General features: G+C 39.0%; 1 protein-coding gene across 1 annotated transcript; it reads right to left on the bottom strand.

The window, feature by feature from the left end:
• Window positions 1-11497: 11497 nt before the first annotated feature.
• On the bottom strand, window positions 11498-24018 carry bysl (bystin like). The gene is made up of 7 exons (NM_001015838.1): window positions 23742-24018; window positions 22465-22627; window positions 16155-16293; window positions 14902-15035; window positions 13217-13377; window positions 13037-13139; window positions 11498-12106 (listed from the first exon to the last, which is right to left on the bottom strand). The coding sequence occupies exons 1-7, from the start codon at window positions 23998-24000 to the stop codon at window positions 11764-11766; spliced, it is 1302 nt and encodes a 433-aa protein (NP_001015838.1). The 5' UTR covers window positions 24001-24018; the 3' UTR covers window positions 11498-11763.
• Window positions 24019-24052: the final 34 nt, after the last annotated feature.

Consider the following 24052-nt stretch of genomic DNA (forward strand, 5'->3'; position numbering starts at 1 on the left):
CCAATAACAGATTTCACCTATAGACTTCATACATTTAAATTGAAACTGCTGCCATTCTTTAAATATTAATACTAAGGTCCCCAGACTTTGCAGACCTAGTCACCAGGCAACTGCGGTTCAGAGAAAAAGTGTGTGAAGCCACCAACAGCCAATCCATTTCCACCCATTAAATTTCATTGGTTTATATTTAAACTGATGCCATTTTTAAAGTATTAATTCCAGGGTTGTTAAACTTTTCAAAAGTTAGTCACTGGGTATTTGCTATTCAAATTTAGAAAAAGAGGGCAGAGCCACCAACAGCCAATCACATTTCACCTATTTACTTTGCAAAGTTGGTCACTGGGGGACTGCAGTTCAAAAATAATTTATTGGTTTAAATATAAAATGCTGCCATTCTCACACTATTTATGGCAGGGTGCTCACTGTTGTCACTGGGTGACTTTGACTCAAGGTTAGAAAAAGTGGGAACACCCACCAACCACCAATCACAATTTACCTATTGACTTTTATTGGTTTAAATTTAAATTGCTGCCATTCTTTAACTATTAATCCTAGGGTCCCTAAACTTTGCAGAGTTAGTCACTGGGTAACTGCAGTTCCAAGTTAGAAAAATTGGGCAGAGCCACCAACCGGCAATCAGATGTCACTCGTTGACTTTCAGTGGGGAAATTTAAATTGCTGCCATTCAGACACTAATAAGGCAGTGACAGACAGGGAGATTAGTCGCCCCGTAAATTGCCGGTGGGATGGCATACACGTCTGTACAATTTGCCAAAGTCACCCAAAGTTTCCTCTCAAGGCAACTTCAGGCAATTTCGGCAAATTGTAGCAACACATATGCCATCCCACTGGCGATTTACATTCTTGCTGGTGGGATGGCATTGCAGAGAGATTAGTCGCCCATGGAAACGAAGATATGTCGCCTAGTGACTAAACTCCCCGTCTGCCACTGCCCTTAAAACCAGGGTCCCCAAACTTTGCACAGTGGTTTTTACTATTTAACTGCGGTCCAAGGTTAGAAAAAGTGGGAAGAGCCAACAAAAGATCAGATTTCACTTCACGTTTTTTTTAACCAACATGAAGTTTGTTCTAAAACTTCCCTTTCTACTTTATTTATAATCATTTGAGCATTTAAAAAAAATCTTTGTGGGAGGCATGTGTGAAATGCACAGTCATTAACAATATAGGAGGTAATAAAAATATTAGAAATACCACTTTAAATATAGAAAAACGAATATGATTTGATTCTGGATATAATATTTATGTTGGAATGCTGGATTTTATATCACTGATACAGTCACTTTGTGGATTCATCAATTCACTAGTCAGAACCAGGCGAAATAGACTTTGATGAAAAGGGTAACCAAGAGAAAATTTCACCCTTTGATAAATTAATGAACTTTTGCTTCTTCGTCTGGGTGAAATTTCGGCTGGAGAAAAGGTGCGAAAATTCTCTAGCGCTTAGCTTTTTCGCTAACGAAAAGTCTCCTTCGGCTTTTGGTAAATTGGCAAATGCCCTGCGAATTGACTTTTTTGGTGAATTTTCACCAGAAAAAGACAATTCGCCCTTTAGTAAATGTGCACCTTTCTTGGAGCCATTTAATCAATTTTTCAATACAACCTGTTCTGGCCCTGTCACTTATAGTTAACCAGTTTGGTAATCTCTTTGTTCCCAACCTGTTGTTAATGGCTCAGCTGTTGCATGACACAGGAAGTCAGTAAAACAGGAAGCAGAGTAAAGCCAGTATTGACAGTTAAAGGCTTAATTTGCAGACCTTTGGTCTTGAGGCTTCCTACACTACCCCATTGAAAGCATTCCCTGCAAGTTATCCTGTTTGTATCCTTGTTAAAATAGCTAGATTGGGAAATGGTAATGCTATTACTGAGTTTATGAAGCTAGTTAGATGTTGCTTATAGTAGCTAGCCATGTTCATAATAATGCTGTCATTTTTTCAAATGCTGATTAGTATTTTCTGTATGTATTTGTATTTACAGTTTTCACACCATTTGTATAAGTAAACACTTTCTTCATTGCCTGGTGGTCCAGAAGTTATTATGCAAGGGTGTTTGCCTCCAACCCAAGAAATTAAAAAATGAGCACCTGCTTTGAGACCACTGGTAAGCAACTTATTGCTCATGAGCCACTAGTTGGGGATCACTGGTCTACACCCTTGTGGTTTTAGCCCTCTGCATATAAAGACTTTTTAGATGTATTCTGCAAGAAGTCCACTCACTCATCACCCTTATGACTGCCCCATAAATCTTCTTCCTGTAACCATGCTCTCTAGAAGCTGTATTTAACTCCAAGATAATCTTCAATGAGGGTTCATATGGCCATCTACCACTCCTACTGGGGCTTGATTCTTCTTTGTGGAAAAGAAAGATGGAGGTCTTTGTCTTTTTATTACAAGCCTAAAGGTGGCCACACAGGTGGCGATTTGCGATCTTTCATGCGACCGATGGTCGTTCAATCAGCCATTAATCATTCAGGGCTGAAACGGCAGATAAGGAGGTAGAAACAATAGGATTTCTACCTCCTGCCGATTCAGCCCTGAAGGCAGATTTTGCTCAGGCGCCTTCTATGGCGCCCGATCAAAATCTTTTAACGTGGCTGATCGGCGAGTCGACCGATATCGGTGCGTGTATGGCCAGCTTTAACAATATAACTATTAAGAACCATTATCCTTACCCCTCATCTCTGAACTGTTGAAAGGGGCTAGGGTCATCACTAAATTAGATCTCTGTGAGGCCTACAACTTGATCCACATGAGAGAGGGGGATGACTGGAAAACAGCCTTTAATACCAGAGACAGGCATTATGAGTATTTTTGGGCTCTGCAACACTCCTGCTGTCTTCCAAGTTTGTTAACAACATCTTCAACGATCTTCTGGGTCAATCTGTGGTCCTTTACTTAGATGACATTCTTGTTTTTTCCAATGTCATCTTCAGCCACAGGTTTATTGTCTTGCCAACTTCTACTGGCAGCTTATTAAAGGATTCTTTTCTAGCATAGCACCTATCCTGGCTCTCACCTGAAAAGGCAAAAACTGTTGGCCTCTGCAAGCCTTAGAAGTTTTCAAATCCTTGACAGAGCCTTTTGCTTTAGCTCCAGTCCTCAGACATCCTGACCCTCTGTAACCCTTCTTTTTTGAAGTTAATGCATCTGACATTGGAGCTGGAGCTATCTTGTCTCAAAGGCAAGCATCACATGGGAAGTTAAATCATTGGTTTACTTTTCCAAGAAATTTTATGCTTCTGAGCAAAACTACTACATTGGGAACGAAGAGTTATTTGCTATCAAGTTAGCGCTAAAAGAGTGGCGACATCTTCTAAAAGGCATGTCGCATCTCATCACCATCTTTACAGACCACAAGAATAAGAATCTATCCAGGCTCTCAAGAGATTGAATCCTTGACAGGCTCAGTGGGCACTCTTCTTTACATAGTTTCATTTTGTTATTAGTTATCATCCTGGCTCTAAGAACATAAAGGCAGATACTCTCTCTAGAATCCTAAGGATTGTCACTGTGAGGAAAATGACCCAATCATTCTATTCCATTCAATAACATCTGCTGTGGAACTTTCCCTAATGTTCCCATGGGCGGAGTTCACTCAAAACAATGCCTCTCATGCCTCTACTGGGAGATAAGATTTCCTGTGTGCTTATGGTCAACATCCACAAGCCTTTTCCTCCTTTCTGGTGTTCCAGCAGCCAATGATTACGTGGCACACATGTCTGCAATTTGGAATTCTACTAAATCAAATCTGGAGAAGAGTTTGTTGGCTCAAAAGAAGTATGCAGACAAGAATCATAAATCCTCTCCCCAGTACTCTGTTGGAGATAAAGTTTGTCTATCCACCAAAAATATCCATCTCAAGATTCTCTCACCCAAATTAGGTACTATTTTGCTTGATTTTGCTTGATTCTGACTTGCTGCCTGTACCAATCTGTGCCTGGAAGATACTCTCGTTAACCCTTTGATACTACACCATGGACTATTTGCCTGAACTCAAGCTTCCTCTCTGACTCCAATCCCGGCAGGAGCTGAGCAGGACCTGACACTTGTCCATCAAGTACTTGCCTAACGAAGTCCCATTGAGGGTATAAGTTTCTTGTATAACCTTACTTTTGTTTAACATTGAATCATATCTGCCAATTGGCTGCCCAGATTGCCATTTTGTCGATCCTGCTGCAAGGATGCCACGTCCTTAATAGAATTAAATGGCGTGTATAGTTTTCTGTCACCTGAAAACACTAAAATAAAAGTGGATCCAATACAGAACCCTGCCAGACCCCACACAATGTACTATTGACAGCCATTTTCTGTAAATAATTCTTTAGCCTGTTTCTTGTACATATAACTTAACTTCAAAACTCCATACACAGGGCTATCATTTCAAGGCTAAGATCGTTATTCCATATTTAATACTGAATCCCATACCAGCTCGATCTCTCTCTCTGGTCCGCTCCCTCCTTGCCTCTCCCCCCACCAGCACCCGCTTGCTTCATTTCGTCAGGACCGTACCCCCCCCCGTCTGATCTCTCTGTCCGGTCCGCTCCCCCTTTGCCTCTCCCCCCACCAGCATCTGCTTGCCGCTGCCAAACACCACCCGCTCGCCGCTTGCCTCTCCCCCCACCAGCACCAGCTTGCTGGCTGTCTTCTGTGCCGCTGCCATGGCAACCGGACGCTGGGGGGGGGGTGCGCATGCGGCGCCTAAGGTCTCAAGTCACCAAGTCTGGGAAGGAGGAATCTTTTCTACCCTGCTCAGCGTTTTTTCTAACTGTTTGGCTTCAGATCTTCTGAATGGGAGAAATATGGGGAGACTTAAGGGCACTATTGAGACAACTGAAGGTATACCTGCATTTTTAGATGAACTCTTTACTAGCCTTTCCTTCTCCTTTAAGTCTACCAAAAAATCAATAAAACTTTAATTCATACCCAATAGGATTGTTTAGCCTCTAATAATGATTAATTATATCTTAATTGGGATCAAGTACAAGGTACTGTTTTATTATTACAGAAAAAAAGGAAATCAGTTTAAAAAAATCTAAATTATTTGAGTCCATGTGAGACGGGCTTTCTGGATAGCAGGTTTACGTATAATAGATCCCATACCTATAGCATTTATCTTCTTTAAAAGCAGCTTCTGTCCCCTTACACACAGATGCCCATCTAAATGAGTCCTAAAATTAGCATGTTACCTGCCAAAACCTGATGCTATGAATTAGTCTCTGGAACCCTCTAATGATTGGGGATTTGTATAGCACCTGTTTATCGCGTTTTTTTCCACATGCTCAGTGTCAGTGCACTTCTAAGGCCACAGGACAGTTTTAATTTCCAAATACCAGCTCCTTTGAATTAAAGTAAGATCTGTTTATTTAAAAATGTAAAGCAGGGCTCCTTCTCTCAACTTTATGGACAGAGCCTAAACTTTGTCAATCACACTCAGTCTAGCCATTAACCAATGAAACGTGCACCTTCTACCTTTCCCCTCTTTTAAATAATACATTATATGAGAAGAGTTAATAAACCCTCTTCTCGAAGGCGTTTTTTAAAAGCCCGGAGCCTCTCTCTTTTTAAACAAGATTTATATAAATACCCTTGGCCGGAGCTCTTGTTAGCAGAAAACTGCCCTGGCCCAGGGTTGTTCTCAGAGAGCACCATGGAGCTATCCTCTTCTTCCACTTCATCCTTCTTCAGTACTCTGTGGCTGATGCATGCACAGTAAAGTGAAAAGGCCGGCATTTTTGTTAAAGTTCTCCTTTTCACTTTGCTATGCATGCACACCTGTCTGAAAAAAGAAGAAGCAGGAAGAGGATCACTCAGTGGTACAAATGGCTGGGGGATCTCGGGCCCTGCTCTCTTGGCAGTTACTTCCTTCCACAACCCTTTCACTTCTGGGTTCAGGATAAAAGATGCATGTCTCCAGAATTCATTATAAATCCAACATTCCTTTTTTTTTTACATATATAAAAATTAGCTTATTTTCGAATTTATGAATTCAAATAAATTCGCATTTTTTAAAATGTTGAATTCTTGCTTATTTTTTTTATGGAAAACTTGTTAAAATAAAAAATCTCTAATACCTTGGATTTTCGAGTTGAACTTGAAAAAACTCAGAAATTCGAATATCTTGAATTAAAAATATGCTTAGCCTAGGACAACTCCCATTGACTTTTAGATGACCAATTTTTACATTTGAGTTTTTGGGTTTTTTGCACTTAAATGCCAGACATTTGAGTCTTTGAACCATAATTCGAATTCGAGTTTTTTAGCGCAACAAAATCGAACCCTAATGAGCCTCCCTCTAAATATCAGAAATTCAAGTTTTTGAACAATAATTTTATTTAAGAGTTTTTGGGGTTCAAAAAAACTTGAAACGGGAAAAAGAAATCAATCAATCTCAAAGGTTAATAAATTATCCCCTAAATTTTAAAAGCTGTCAGGATGGACACTATGAAAATTCTGTTACCAGAAAGACACCTGTGCGACCTTGTAGTTTACTTTGTATTTATAGGTAGAGGCTGTATATACTATAAATATTTGGAGGATGTAAAAAATGGAAGTTATATTAAATGTGACTTTTCAAATATCCCTTTAAAAAATGTGTGAATAGTGGGATACCTATAAAGTTGTTACATTTTGTATACTGCATTTGTGAAACTCACAGAGGTGTGAATGCTGTGGAATTACTTTGAGAGGATTACCAAATTATCATGCAGGTGTTAATTGTGAGAGTTGAAGAGTTACAATGTGCCATTGTAATTCGATTAGTGGAAGAGCTCATATGCCGAGGACTTCCCATGCCAGTCAGTTGATCTAAAGAAGCTGCTCGGATGAGTATTGAAACGTCTTCAATGATTATTTAACAAGTCCACTTGCTTTAGATTTATTTATACTAGATATACCATGACCTGGATGAATGAAAATCTTCATAGTCAACCTGCCCGATTGACATTTTGCTAATTTTCAGACAGATATCAACTGGGTTGTCAGTTTGGTAGTCCCATCTGAGGGCCCCGTACAAATTGTAAGGCCAACTTTACATGGGACACACCAGCCACCACTCCACTCTCCACAGTGGTATGCATGGGCATCTATTTTTAACAGCAAAGTAAATAGAAGATTGGGAGAGGTGGTGGCAGAGTGGGGAGCAGCAGAGGTGGCTGGGTAGTGGGCCATTTAGTATGATACCCTGTAGGCCTTGGGTACCCCAGTTTAACTCTGGACACACAAAAAAAATTGAATTAAAGAACTAAAAAGAAAGGATGAAATTTGTATAAAATACTTGTAAAAAACTAAGAGCGTTAGCTCCTAGTTGTTGCTCTGTGCTGCAACCAAATTCAATTGTAGAAATAAAAAAAAATAGGAAAAAAGCTTTAGTAGGTTTGCTGCAGCAAACCTGAAGTTTTTTTTTTTTGCTATTTTTTGGATTTCTACAAAGGATGAAATTGGCAGTGTTTATGTTATGGAACTATTACAGTTAATAACAATAATAATAATTGTGGGCTCCCCTGGCCTGCCATTTATTAAAACGACTGTGGTCACATAAGCTTGGTAATATTTTGGAAGCTTATGTAAAGAAACACATAAATATTGCTTGGATGACCTTGTCCGTATTTGTTCTCATCAAATTAATGGCATGAGATTAAGAGAACTTTATTTGACAAACTCACCCAGATACCTTATCAACACACACTGGGAATTATTTTAGTTTCCTCTGTTATCTGTGACCTTTTAATATGAAACTTTGTATTTGTATAGTAATAATCATGTTTTATTAACCTAAATAACGTGCTGATAATTTTTTTCCTAAAGTATGATTATTTTTTTTTTTCACAGTCTTTGGGTATTAATAAATGAACAACATCTAAAAGCCCAGCTAGGTTCCATTTTGTGATTAAAGCTAATAGGTACAAACTGGATCAAAGCCATGGAGACCATCAGAAATAAACTCCTGGACAGAAGCTATAAGGGCCAGCTGGAGTGGTATTCGTGGGCCCAATAATTGAAGAGCCAGCAGACAAAAAATGAAGTTGTATCATCAGACACCTAATATTAAACATTGCCCCAGGTAACACCATGCTATACTGACACCTGAACTGGAATCCACAACCCTCTGTCCCCCCTTAACCTCTCTTAATCTTATATATAGTTATGACTAAACTGTTGACTGCATAAACAAACATATTAGACTGATAAAAATTATTGCTAATTTTAGCAACTAAAGTGATACTGGATAAGAATGCTGATTTTGAACAGGTATAGGATCCCTTATCCGGAAACCCCATTATCCAGAAAGCTCCGCATTACGGAAAGCCCGTCTCCCATAGACTCCATTTTAATCAAATAATACAGAATTTTAAAACTGATTTCCTTTTTCTCTGTAGTAATAAAACAGTACCTTGTAACTGATCCCAAGGTATACTGTAAATAATCCTTATTGCATGCAAAACAATCCTATTGGGTTAAATTAATGTTTTATTGTTTTTTTAGTAGACTTAAGGTATGAAGATCCAAATTACAGAAAGACCCCCTCCTTATCCGGAATGCCCTTTGTCCCAAGCATTCTGGATAATGGGTCCTATACCTGTAGTCAAAATGTTTATATACTACTATATCACAACATCCAAATGCTCATTATGTTTTTTGATCTCATGTTAAAACCAATAAAAACCTCTAATTATAAAAAAGCAAACACTGGTTTTTTTATTATTAGGTTATTATATTTATTATTATATTGGTTATCCTATAGCACAGCCAATAATTTATGACCAACGCATATATACTCAATATTTAAGCCAGTCCAGGCCAAGAAAACATTTGAACCCTTGAGACTGAACATAGATTTCTGTTTAAGTGATTGAAAACTATTTGGGGCCACTTTCTGACTAAATTGTTAGAAATAATAATTCTGCTGCATATGAAACAAATGTTTGGCACGTTATGAAATGCGGGATATATAATAGGGTAAAATGCAAGCTAATAATTTTCAGAATTTTTGTAAAAATTGCTTCATTTGGGGGATCTTCTGAGGGGAAGGGGACTGGGGTACCGAGGCAATCTGTCCAGTGACGCCAATTTTTATAAAGGTGAGCATTTTCCCTCTTTTATCCAGTATAGTCCGTTCTAGGGCTGCAGTTTCGTCCATGGCCTTTTTCCATTCTTGTGATTTCAGGGGTAACCAGTCCTAAGCTCAACCATTTCTTTTAAATGAAATCTACCTAAATGCTAGTTGATCCAGAGAAAGGAAAATATATTCTGAAGCCTCTCCAATTTGCCACAGAGGGGTAAAAATAATTTCTGACTAGACAATGTCAATCAGACCAGTCCCTGGATTAACTTGTACGAAGAGCTATTTTCATTAACAAAGTATTTTCTTACTTGCTAAAAAGCCATCCATCCCCTTCTTGAAGCTATCTACTGTATCTTCCAGTACGATCGATTCAGGGAGAGAATTCCACAACAGGTATGGAATCCGTTATCCGGAAACCTGCTATCCAGAAAGTTCCAAATTACGGAAAGGCCATCTCACATTGACTCCATTATAAGCAAACAATTCTAATTTTTAAGAATGATTTCCTTTTTCTCTGTAATAATAAAGGTTACTTGTACTTAATTCCAACTAAGATAAAATAAATCCTTATTGGGAGCAAAACAAGCCTATTGGGTTTATTTCATGTTTAACTAATCTTTTAGTAGACTTAAGATATGGAGATCCCAGGACCCAAGCAAAAAGATAAGTTATATGTGATATGTCTTTCATTTCCCAGTACTGGGATGTTTTCTAAACAAAAATTTGTAATGAAGCAGAATTTAGCTGTATGAAATTAAATCAAATGTGAAAAACTGGCTGTGCAAAAATGTGGGTACCCTTGTAATTTTGCTAATTTGAATGCATGTAACTGCTCAATACTGATTACTGGTAACACCAAATTGGCTGGATTGGCTTGTTAAGCCTTGAACTTCATAGGCAGGTGTGTCCAATCATCAGAAAAAGTATTTAAGGTGGCCAGTTGCAAGTTATGCCTCTGTTTGACTTTCCACTGAAGAGTGACAGCATGGGATTCTCAAAGCATCTCTCAAAAGATCGGAAAACAAAGATTGTTCAGTATCATGGTTAAGGGGAAGGCTACAAAAAGCTATCTCAAAGGTTTAATCTGTCAGTATTAACTGTAAGGAATGTAATCAGGAAATGGAAGACCACAGGCACATATTCTGAAAAACCCAGGTCAAGAAAAATCCAGGCCAAGAAAAATACAGAAGCGCAATATGCAGAGGATTGTGAGAATGCATACAGACAACCCGAAGATCACCTCCAAAGACCTGCAAGAACATCTTGCTGCAGATGGTGTATCTCTACATTGTTCTACAATTCAGCGCAATTTGCACAAAGAACATCTCTATAGCAGGGTGATGAGAAAGAAGCCCTTTCTGCACTCATGCCAGTGTCGCTTTAGACAAGCCACAGTCATTTAGGAACAAAGTGCTTGGACTGATGAGACAAAAAAAAGTTATTTGGTCATAAAAAAAAAGCGCTTTGCATGGCAGAAGAAGAACACCACATTCCAAGGATAACACCTGCTACCTACTGTCAAATTTGGTGGAGGTTCCATCATGCTGTGGGGCTGTGTGGCTTGTTGAGGGACTGGGGGTCCTTGTTAAAGTAGAGGGTTGGGATTAATTCAACCCAATATCAACAAATTCTTCAGGATAATGTTCAAGCATCCGTCACAAAGTTGAAGTTATGCAGGGGTTGGATATTCCAACACAGTTCTAAATCTGCAAAGGCAATGATGTTAGAGGGAGAAGTACAATATTCTAGAATGGCCGTTACAGTCACCAGACTTGAATATTATCGAAAATCTATGGGATTATTTGAAGCAGGCTGTCTATGCTCAGCAGCCATCAAATTTAACTGGAGAGAGTTTGTGTAAACGAATGGTCAAAAATGCCGCCATCCAGAATCCAGTCAAAGGCTATTAGGAGGCGTCTAGAGGCTGTTACATTTGCAAAAGGAGGCTCAACTAAGTATTGATGTAATATTTCTGTTGGGGTGCCCACATTTATGCACCTAATTTTGTTATGATGCATATTGCATATTTTCTGTTAATCCAATAAACTTTATGTCACTGCTGAAATACTACTGTTTCCATAAGGCAGGTTATATATTAAAAGTAACTTGCTACTTTGATAGCTCAGTCAATGATAAACAAAACTCCAAAGAATTAAGAGGGGTTTCCCAAACTTTTTCCTATGACACGTGTGTGTTTGCACAGAGACTGATCATTATTCACATAAGTACCTAGCCAAGAGAGCTTACAATCTAAGGACCTTATCACATTCAAACAACACATACACACCCACTAGCATTAGCGTTATTAGGAGTTAGCTAAACTGCCTGAATTTTTGGACTGTGGCAGGAAACTGAAGCAAACCCATGCAACACAACCATAACTAAGAATCAAACTGAAAGATGCAAGGTAGATCTCCTGTATTTGACAGTCTTGTGTTTTATGTTTTGTACCAATTTACAAATCAGTAATTGTTTCTTTTTGAGATCTGGTTAGAAATACTTTAAAAATGTCATACTTCTATATGAATAGGCATTTTCACCAATGGCACATCATAGAAATATATTTTAACCAATATCTGTTTAAAGAGACATGGTGCTGCTATTCTTTCCATTTTCACACTCATCAAATGGAAAAAAAACATCTTATTGTAAATGAAGCCAAAAAGTCAGAAAGAGTCAATTTCATTAGTCCATAGCAACTGGCACTTCAGCATCTCGTGATTTGGAGTTGGCTAGCTCTCGACGAATTTCATTGGATATCTGTGGGTGTGTATGTATCCGCAATAGGTCTAACAAAGCCTCTTTCTGCTCTGAAGACATATCATCTTTGTAACGTTGGCAGAGTGTAAGAAGACTCTGGTGCCAAAGCACTGGGAGGGTTCGCTTGTCTGAACGAAATGCCAGGAAGTGAAAGACAAGTGCATCCAAAACACGAAAGGGAAGGGCATATTTCTTATCAATTAACAGTCGTAGAAAAATACTGTTGGCCCCATTATATTCCATCTCTGCAATCTTCAGCATGGCAGCACTTTGAAAAAATCAATAAAAATGTGGTTAACAAAAGGGCTTGTTAAAAGGAGCATATTTTGTGCCTTAAAAATCCATCAGAAAAGGCGGCAATACATATAAGCTTGACATTAAACAGTAGCCATGGCACCAGATTAAGCTGGCAAATGACAAAGTTCCCAAACTGTGAAACCAGTTTTTAGGTGAAAGCACTGGCCAAAAACCAGACTACAAAGATATTTTTATTAACATTATTATCATATGCAACTCATTAAACTAGAGGGGATGAAACTGCAGCTATTGGTTACCTTCTGTACTACAGTAACATGCAACACTGACTGCCAAAATATATCCATCTTTAATGCTCTCCTTTTCCTTCCTGTGAACTTTCACACATCTGAAATAAGCTTCCCTGGCTTGTCCTTAAAGAGAACCAATGCCTCACATAAAAGTTAGCTTTTCTAGACATCCCTCACCCCTCCCCTAAACATGACTAGTTTTTCTTACCAAAAAAAAAAAAAAAAAAAAGCATAGGAGTAGCTCAGGGAAGTTGAACTGCAGCATACATAAATAAATCCTATAAGCAATTTTCAACACTGAACATGCACAGTTGGAGCTGATCAGGACTTAGCTTTAGCTGAGCATGCTCTGTGGCTGCAATCATTTTAAAGAGAACATTCACTGAGGAAGAAGCTTCAGTTTGAAACCAAAGGAACTCAAAGGAATGAATTTCAAACCTTTAGTTAGATCATGTTGTTGTTACTGTGTAGGGAGCGGACAGCATGTCAAGTTGCCCAAATATTAATTGCCATCTACTATAGTTTCTACAAGAATTTTCTTCACAGAAGAATTTTAGTTATAGATAATTAGCAATTATATTAAAAGCTTCAACAATATAGAAAGGTTCTATGTTGTTTTCAATAATATATTTTTATATTCAAAACTTATCTACCTGGAGTGCAAGACAGGTATTGAGCACTTGGTGATGATGCTCCCAATAATTACAGCCTCCCGCAATGTGCACGTCCCAGATTCACAAAGTGGAATTAAGATACCTAGATAAAAGGATAAAGATGTCATCCATGACTGTTTCCTTTAATTTATTATTTATTTCACAGATATGGTTTCTCACCTTTAAACCAGGCACCTGGTTTAAAAAGAGCCTTTTTAAGAGCCATGTATAGATGAAAATTGAGGCGTTTGTATTCCGCTATATCATCTCGTACACGGGGGAGCAGGACCAGATTATAATAGCGCTGAGCCATACGTTCTGACAGATTAGAGGAGAAAATCCTTAAGAAAAAAAAAGAAAACAAAGGAAAAATGCATGAATACATATGCACTGCAGTTAAAAATCAAAAACTGTTTTTTTAGGGACTTGTAAGAGGGACTTAAAGGAAAAGTAACGCTAAAAATTTTTAACTAAAAAATCTATTCTACCCTCCCCCAATAATTGCCCTATCCTGAAAACTATTTGTTATTTATAAAGTATCAGGGGAAAGTATCAGGGGATATGGCCATGCAAGAGAAAGTATCGGGTGAAGTTTAACTATGCGGCGATCAACTGATCGAGTCTAGCCTGACTCCTTCCTATACAGAAGGAACTCGATCAGTCGATCGCCGCATAGTTAAACTTCACCCGATACTTTCTCCTGCATGGCCATATCCCCTGATACTTTCCCCGGCATCGCCATATCGCCTTTGTTGAAATGACCGGAAGCCAAGTTTTTTACAGGTATTTTCTTCTAAAGCATTATAAATAACAAATAGTTTTCAGGATAGGGCAAATATTGGGGGAGGGTAGAATAGATTTTTTAGTTAATATTTTTTAGCGTTACTTTTCCTTTAATAATATAGTGTCATGGGCACAGTGTGACCTTGTTGATGTACTTTTAAAAATATTTTTAAAAATAGCAACACACCACAAGTAGCTCTCTTCATTCCCAACTTCTGCCAGGTGATGCGGGGTAAGTTGCAAATAAAAATGAAGTCCCAAATAAATGCATAATGAAATACTAGAATTCTTAACCAGAAGGGCAATACAGTCCAAACCAGGGATGGCATAGTTGGACAGCTTAAAAATACTGCAGTATATGGATAGGTAGGCATTTTGTTAGTAGCTTTTGCAAATTATGTCTTAATTTTCTTTAATATATTGATTCTGGTGAGTAAAAAGGATGTTTTTTTCCTGTCTGAGGCACTGCCTCAGGTTATTTTCTGGTTATTTTGGTTCCCTCCACAACAAAAAAAAATATATACAAGCAAGTTAAATGGCTCCTGATATTATTGCCCATAATGTGTGTGAAAGTACATTAGGAACCTTAGATTGTAAACTATAAGGGCGGGACTGAAGTGAATGTTCTCTGTAAGGGCTTTTACCCTGCATTCAGTGGGTGGATACAGCGTGCAGTGGATTTCTCCTGAGTTCCACCTCAGGGTGGAACTCTCAATGTGTAAAAGCCCTAAAGAACTGTGTAAATGCCAGCACAATAATTATTAGGGATGCACCGAATCCCGGCGTTTTTTTAAGGATTCGTTTTCGGACAGATCTGCGAATCCTAATTAGCATATGCTAATTAGAATTTGGAAAGGGTTAAATGTTTAACCCTTCCGATCCTAATCAGCATATGCCAATAAGAGTTCGGAGGTTCGGCCGAACCCAAAAAAGTGGGTTCAGTGCATCCCTAATAATTATAATGAAAATAATAGTTATATCACCAAAATGATCATTTGTGCTTCTTTACATAATGCTGCTCCAAATTATTTCAAAGACAAACCATGGATCTTTTTAGTCTCTGTAACTGATATAAGTCCCACCTGGTAGCCTGGTACATAGCTGCAGCTGTCCAAGTTTCAGGCTCTGTAATGTACAGAATCTGCTCCCAATTTGAGAGAGCAGGAACTATTTTAAAAGCTTTTGGCAGCTTTCCACTACGATAAGAAGACAGGACCTAAAAGGTGAAGTCACAGAGAGTATTAGCAAAAACATGTTCCTCAGACAACATAAATAGGTAATTAATAACATTAGCATTTAAAAAAAATTAGCATTTATGTACAGCTTAGTCAACACAAGAAAAAACTTTAGCACATGTGGTGTATTAACAGTTCCTGGGCTGTTCTGAGTATATGATTCGATTGTTCAACAAATGGGTTCATCCAATGACCCTTGATAGGTGGTCACTAGTTAGCTGAATATTATATTTTAAGCATTATAACATTTGTGAATAATTCTAAACACAAACAATGGCCAGAGAATGTAATAATTTTCAACTTGCTGAACATGCTTTAGTTAAAGCCTCCAGGGCCAAACAAACACTCCATTTACCTGTGCAAGATTTTTTTTATTACTTAGCCAAGGAAATATATATATTAGCACTTCATAAATTTAGTTGAGTCACCAAATACACACCCAAATGTATGATATTTGGTACAACACATAGTTGGTTAGATGCAAGTCACATTTTGCCCCCTTTATGGTAATCTATTAATAATCCCAACCACAAGGGCATTTTACATGATAAAATAGAGAGGTAGAAAGAGATCCAGGCAAAAGAATTTCCACATCAGTTGTCTTACTAGCATATAGTAGTGCCTATTACTGTTCTCCGCTCAGTCTCCTAAAATAATGTTTCCCATGAGAATTAACTTAGTCTTAAAAGAACGAAAGAGAACATTAAGTATGTATGAATGTTTTCAGCTTGTGTACTAGGTCTAGTAACCAAAAACAACCAATCACATTGTTGCTTTCAAACAAGATATCAGTAGTTGCTACCTACTGGCTGGTCAGCCTGATGCAAACCCTGCAGCTTTTATTATATCAACCCTGTAAAAAAAAACCCTGTAAAAAATTCCAGATACTGCTGCGAAATGTATACATTATAGTGTATACATTATATTTATATATTATAAATGTATACTATAGAAAGAAAAGTAGTTCTGCTGGGCTATCTGAAATGAACTGAAAAAGTGTAGTGGAGGTGAACTACCCCTTTAACAGCTGATCACTGATCATATTCTTTGCTGAGCTGCATTCATTTGGAGGGACCAAAAATATTAAATATTATTCTCACCTCTTTTACCCCTTTATAAACCTCAAGTACCCGGGGGTCCAACTGTGGCATTGGCCGTCCAGAGACCTCTGACATCATAGTTTCTACCTCTGTTTGCTTCTCTGTGATCTTTTCCATAATTATATCAGCTAGAGTGCGTCTGAAATACAGGGAATATTTCTATAACATGGTTGAAGGACACAGATATTCCATCCACACATTGATATCAAATACAATTTATGCCACAGACTTTGCTGCATGAGTACATTTGTGGTCTATATGGCATAGGGTCTCGATACACTGGCAAGAATGACAACCTATCACAAAAGAAGGAGTAACCATAGGTGTTCTATTAGATCCGCACTGAGCAGGTTGAACAACTTAAGTGATTCTGTAAGCAAAGTAGATTTTTTTGTGGGTGTCCTAGGGGCCTAAATGAACAACTGCTGTTATCAGTATTGGAGTGACCTTTAAGTTTTTTATTTCCATTAGTTTTTTTTTTTTTTGATTGGAGGCGCTATGTTGCAAATCATGTAATTTGGATCTCCACTTTATGGGAAATGCATATCATATATGATTTCCTCATGCTGTTTGCCATATATGGTTCCAAATTTCGAGATAACGAATTCCTTGCCCCACATACCCGATATACATGGATGATGATAAGCAAAAATAAAGAATTTATACTCACGTAAATTCCTTTTTCTCAGTCCCGAAGGCAGCACTTACTTAGAGAGATGTCATACCTAGGGTAGGAAAAACACTACCTTCTCCAAATAAATTATTCCGCCCCCTTTACCCAAAAAACCTCTTCCCTCCACCAACCTTCAGTGATTTCTCAAGCAATAAAACACAACACAATGCTGCTAAATTATTTACTAAGGGAGGAATATTGTGCTGCCTTCGGGACTGAGGGAAAAGGAATTTACGTGAGTATAAATTCTTTGTTTCCTTCACGTCCCTTGGCAGCACTTACTTAGAGAGTTGAGTAGCAGTAATCAAGGGGGGAAACTTTACAACCAGAAAGGAGAACTGTATTTGCAAAAGCCACTTCCCCAGGAGTACTCATATTTACACGGTAATGGTCTGCAAAAGTCGCCTCCAAGTTCTGCCTGCGAAGCAGACACTGCCCTTGTAGAATGTGCTCTGAGATCCACTGGAACTGGTCTTCCTGAAGAAGAATATGCAATAGAAATCGCAAGCTTTATCCACTTGGCAATGGCAAATTTAGAAGTGACCTTGCCCTTGTTAATAGGGTCCTTGTGGCTGGTCGCAATTAAGGCTCCTATGTCATCTACTGGTAAAAATTCCTCCGAATCCGAAATTTCTCCTTCCTCTGAGTCAGAATCAAATTTACACTTTGGTCTTCTGATATTTCCCTTGGGGGAAGGAATTTCAATCTTCATAAAAAGACCCCTCAGCTTGCAGCGATTCTTTAGGCTTCTGCTGACTGAATGATTCAAAGGCGTGAAGCATAGCCCCCTGTTTTTTAAATCCTTTTTAGAGCAGTGTCAGCCATTGCTAAAACAATAATAAAAAGAGTGCCTCCGTGTCAGGGATACAAAAAAACAATATCTAAAAGCATCATAAAGATGCGTACTTACAGGCAGAGATGGAGCGTTTTACTCATGTGGACAGGCAGTAGGAGTAAACCCAGGAGCAGCTACGCGCCGCCACAACCACCGGCTTAAGAACCAGCCTTCCAGATGTGACACCCTGCGTTACACCACTCTATGCGTTCCATCTGCCTCACGTCTGCGTTCCACCTACGCAGCGTGGCATGAGTTAATGACGTCACCGCCGGCGCCTCCAAGAAACATGCGGCAACTCCAGGACACTTACAAGCGTGCCCAACACTCGCTTAAGGAAGGCACAATCGTTCGATTGGCGACCCATATTAAGCCCTCCTGGGCTTCAGCGTAAGGGTACTCCAATTACCACATCAAAGGGGGCACACTCGTCTGAATGACGCCCTGGACTTATGCAGCATCTGGGGGCACGGTCGTCTGACAGGTGCCCAGGCAAAGTTTTACGGTGTAATCCTTCCGGTAGAAAAAAAAACACTGAAGGTTGGTGGAGGGAAGAGGGTTTTATGGGTAAAGGGGGCGGAATAATTTATTGGAGAAGGCGGTGTTTTTCCTACCCTAGGGGGCTGATTTACTAAGACACGATTTCGAATCTGAATTGGAAACGAACATTTTGCTACTTTTTCGTATTTTTTGCGATTTTTTTCGGCGTCTTTACGATTTTTGCGTAAAAACGCGAGTTTTTCGGCGTCTTTGCGAAAGTTGCGCAAAGTCGCGATTTTTTTGTAGCGTTAACACTTGCGCGCAAAGTCGCGCCTTTTTCGTAGCGTTAAAACTTAAAAGGCGCAAGTTTTAACGCTACGAAAAAATCGCGACTTTGCGCAACTTTCGTAATGACGCCGAAAAACTCGCGTTTTTACGCAAAAATCGTAAAGACGCCGAAAAAATCGCAAAATTACCGATCATTACGAAAAAAACGCAATCGGACGCATTCAGCCCGTTCGTGGGTTAGTAAATGTGCCCCTAGGTATGACGTTTCTCTAAGTAAGTTCTGCCAAGGGACGTGAAATAGGGCATTAAAAATGGATAGACACATTTTTTTCGAATAGTAACAACCAGAACAATGGAATTAATAACAAAAATAAAAATGGAGAGAAAAATAATTCACCAAAGTGGGCCAATAATTAGATTTTTTGTTCCTAGATCAATCACTATTATAAAGACAAACACTGGAATATTTTAAAAGCTGATCCTTATTTGGACTTGATTTTTGGGTAAAAGCCTAAAATAGCTTTTCGCAAGGCCATATCTACTAAAAATGATCTAGCTCCTAGTCAACTAAAAACAAATGAATTGAATAGTGTATCCCTTGAGGGTAATTTTATATGTAACAGCAAAAGGTTACTCACATGTGGAGTTCTAGGTAATAATTTTGATACCTTTAAATCTAAAGTGAATAACAAGGAATTTAAGATCAAACACTTGATTAATTGCAACAAAAAAGGTGTGTGGCCTACAATACATTGGCCAAACCAAAAGACCCCTGAAGGACAGATTTAGGGAAATATCCTTTACAGTGATAAAAGTTATCTAAACACATTCTTGAAATCCATAATGGAGATCTAACTGGTTTAAAGGTATGAGGAATTGACAGAACATAAAGTTTTACTTCTGAGGAAGATTAAGGAATAAGGAAAATTATTGGATTTACAAACTACAAACCTTGTTTCCAAAAGGTCTCAATGAATTAGCTGATTTTGTGGTTATTCAGAGAGGATTTGATATATGTAAAATTTGCTAAAAAATAATGTAATTATATCTATGTATATATATTTACAGTCCTTTTAAAAATGTCTTTATTAAATGTAATTATTTATTTTTTGCAATTCTTAAGTTTATAGGTGGTGTTCCACCTTCCCTGTGATATATGCAAGTTGCAACTGCACCATATAAGGGTGATTTTATGCCTCCTTTTTATAAATACAGGTGCCTATAATCATGCCTATTTTTGATAAACTAGGCACACAATATAGCAATCTTAGCGATGTGGTACGCACCTACAAATGCGCATGCATGAGTGATGGATTCTCATGTGCTTTACAAGCTGGAACGCATAAACTATTGTGCATGCGCCATTTAGAAATACTGGCGCAAAAATCTGTTTCCGAACATAGATAGACTAGAACAGCGGTTCTCAACCCTTTCACAGGGGTCACCTAAGACCATTGAAAAACACATATTTCCGATGGTCTTAGGAATAATTTTATGTTTGGGGGTCACCACAACATGAGGAACTGTATTAAAGGGTCGCAGCATTAGGAAGGTTGAGAACCACAGGACTAGAACATGCTGAAAAATTTTTTTTTTACATTTCTTTGCAATTTTGCACATATTATACTTATAGCAGTATTTACCCCGATTAAAGGACCAAAATGTTAGGCACCCCCAAGTGACTTTAATCGCCTACCTTCTTCCTGCTTCGTGAGCGCGCATGCACAGTAGAGTGAAAAGCCGAACTTTAACAGAGAAGTCGGCTTTTCACTCTACTGCGCATGCGCCCACCGCATAGTCACAGCTTAACGAAGCAGGAAGGAGGAAGTGCATCGCTCCAGGTACCCCGGGGGCTGGTGCTGTTTTCTCCTAACAGGGGCACCAGCCCGGGGTACAAGGTAAGCGATTAAAGTCACTTGGGGGTGCCTACCATTTTGGCACCCCCAAGTGACTTTGCCTTTCCTTGTCCTATAAGTTGGTTATAGTGATTTTCCAACAAAACACGTTGGTATATTGTGGTATATTGTTGCCAGAGATCAGCCCAAATATTCCAGTAAGGCTGCATTGTTAAACTATATCTAAGTAGTACTGCTGAATTGTGGGAGAAGCAGCATCTGGGCCTAGGAACTACTGGTGAAGTACAGCCAGAGAATCCCCCTTTTTCAAACACTGCATGGTTGAATACCAATGCTACCAACACTACTAATACTGTGGGACTAGCAGCATCTGGACCTGAGAAGTTTTGTGACACGTCTTCTAGTCTCTGATGCCTTGTAAGTGCAATTTTAACTTGTTTTGAGCTCTGGACTGGTGGTTATAGATGGGAAGACCAGTTTCTCTAGTAGTGGTGGGAAGGAGAGCAGAGCTAGGCCTAAACAGATTGTGGTTATAAAGGATTCAATTATTAGGAAAGTGGACAGGGTTATCTATCGACTGGATCGCTACAACCAGACAGTATGCTGGTTTCCTGGTGCTAGGAAATCAGCATACTGTCTGGTTGTAGCGATCCAGACAGTATGCTATTTTCCTGGTGCTAGGATTTGGCATGTGGTTGATCAAGTTGACAAATTATTGGGTGGGGCATGACCCAAATGTCTTGGTACATATTGGTACTAATGACAAAATAAATGGTAGGTGGAGGACCTTAAAGAGTGAGTTCAGGAACCTAGGCTCTAAAAAAAAAAAAAGTCCTCCAATGTAATTTTTTCTGAAGCTTCGCCTGTGCCACGTGCAACGTTTAGGGAAACAGCGGGAGCTTTGGGAGCTAAATGTTTGGCTGTAGGGTTTGGGTTCCTAGAACACTGGGCTGACTTTTCTTTGGGGTACAATCTATACAGCCATGACCGATTGCTCCTTAATGGAATGGGGGTCCATTGTGCTGGGGAAAAAAAATGGCTAAGAGGCTGGAGGAGTGTTTAAAAAAGGCAGGGGGGGGGGGGTTATGGGAAAGCTAGTGTAGATCTGGCAGTGGGATAAGCAAGGATACATACATTTTACCAGCTAAGGAGATTCCTCTGTTACATGGAAAACCCCTAATAGTAACCTCAGATCTAACTCTTAGTTCTGTAATGTAAATATTAGAGGGAAAAATAGTAACCTCCACGGCATGCTGGCAAATGCACAGAGCTTGTCAGGGAAATTAGAAGAGCTGGAGTCTATTGAATGTACTGACAATTAGGATATAATTTGTATCACTGAGACCTAGTGAGATGAAACAAGTGACTGGGCTGTGAATATACATGGTTACACCCCTTTTAGGAGGGATAGAGGGATTAGAAACAATGGAGGGGTTTGTCATTATGTAAAGCCATATACTAAAGAAATTAGCAGAGACAGCAATTCAGTTTCATTTTGCTCTACTGGTTGCAACTATAGGTAAACTAAGCATTCATTCACACTAGGGATAAATGGGATGACTCAAAACCCACGAGAACCAAGCCCTAGAAGCGGGTTTAAGAGGGTGGCAGGTAAAACTGCAACCAGGTGATGTATTAATTCTAACCCATCTCCTGTGGTGACTGGTCCCACCCATATAAGAGTCATCGGAGAAGAACCACATAAAAGTTATAGTAGAAGCTGGGTTGGAAAACAGCAGGTTAGGGTTGAAAATGTTATGAATCACTCATCACTAATTTGTTTTTATTCAAAATCATCTTTTGACTAAAATGTACATATCCAGACCTGTTAAATTTCACAAATGATAGTGTATGGATAAAGTTCCGTAATCTTTGCTATAAAGTATTTCTATTAATGATTATTTTATTCAGGGGCTGGCCAAGCCGACCGGGCACCCTAGGCAACCCAATTGGCCACCCTGCACCCCACCTCTCATGTGTGTACATGAGAAAGTGCACTGACATCCCGGGTAGGATGCGAGAAAAGCAGCTGGGGCAATAGTGTGTGTACTAGGGGGTAGGCAGAAGAGGTAACTGTCACACCCCCACATCGTTGCTCCCTTCTGACTACCCCAAGTTCTGGCCCGGCTTTATTTGACCCATGTAACCCTTGGCGTCTCCAGATAGTTGCTACTTTACCTTAGTGGAGGGTTCTTATTCATAAACATTTCCATTGCCTTTTCATCTTCAGGGTTAATTTGTACCTCCTCGTTGAGGGTACCTTTCTCCAGACTGGCTGCCTTCTCCAATGAAGGCCACTCATCATCTTCAGAGTCTGAACCCTCTGCTCTGTTCTTGGAATCTGAAGGGCAAGGATTTACAAAAGATAATGATTGATTTGCCAATATACAAGCAAAGATAAATATGAAGAAATAATGACCTCTAATTTGTAAATAAGTTAATTCAGACTGTACTTAGTGAATGCTACAAGGTCTGTTTCTGTGGAGCACCGGTTCCAAACAATTCCCAGGGTAGGCCCAAGAGAACATGAAATATTTGTAATGCGAGTTAAGGGTCACAGTCTGAATACATTTAGTGCATGTTAGGCTATATTACACACTTTTTGTTCTAATTACAGCTAGTATAACTGAGCATACTGTACCTTGTCATGGCTAAATAGAACTAGAAAGCAGCACTGCCTGTATGGTACCTTTAATTTAAAAAGGGTCCTAAAAACATTTTTGATAAAATCAAATCTTAAAAATTAAGATGAAGGTGCAGTGTACAATCCATTTTTGCACACATGATTCCGGTCTTTTATAACATATACACTAAAGTATATATGCTATGTGGAGTATAATCATTAAAGGAGAATGCAAGTCAAAATTTAAAAAGCATACTGCCCAATAGTCCTCCTATTGTTTAGTAAAAATGCCACACTTTTGGCTCACCTAATCAAATATTTACTCAGTCACACTTACTTCACATATTCTAGAACAGGCAGCCATCTCTAAAAAGGTATTCTCCCTTCCTTTCCCTCCTTGCTTCATACTGCACATGTGTTTGCATGGAGATGCATCAGCATATAAAACAGCACATTAGATATCCTTCATTTTATCACAGAATGAAGTTAGCAAATTATTTATGTACAACTTTTCAAATATTCTTATATGTGTATGACTGTATCATATTATATACCTGGAATGTTCAATTTGAACCAGCTAATGAGCATTTGAGCATTTCTTTGGCCCCCAGTAGACTTTTTTTGCATGGCAAAATTTCAATATAATCTGGCCCTAAATGGATTACATTAATGGATTATTAAGACTGTCCCATACTCGTTTCTATGTATTTACAACTACAGCACTAGTTGTTGGTTATGACTCAGTCTAAAGACTCCCCACTGATTTTATATACCGGTTTAAAAACTTTTGTTTTGTATTCTGCCTTGGAAATGTTTCTTTACCCTTTTTTACCTAAAACAGTTGTCCTCTCTTTAGGGGTCACATTCCCCAGACTATATTCGGCCTCCAATTCCTCCTGCTGAATACGGGCCTGCTCCAGAATCCTTCGGGACAATTTCTCGTCCACGTATCCATCATCTTCGGCGTCGTCTGTAGGTTTCCCCTTGCGCTTATTACGGAACGAGGGTCTAATTTCTCCCTCCTGTTCGATCTGATCAGCTAAGGGGAGTAAGCGAGAAGCAGCTCCCCGAGAATTTTTGTGCTTTGGCATTTTCCTGACATACACGTGCATAGATCCACACACTGCGCATGCTCCTATTCCC

This window comes from Xenopus tropicalis, chromosome 2, assembly GCF_000004195.4.
Source record: "Xenopus tropicalis strain Nigerian chromosome 2, UCB_Xtro_10.0, whole genome shotgun sequence".
Taxonomy (NCBI): domain Eukaryota; kingdom Metazoa; phylum Chordata; class Amphibia; order Anura; family Pipidae; genus Xenopus; species Xenopus tropicalis.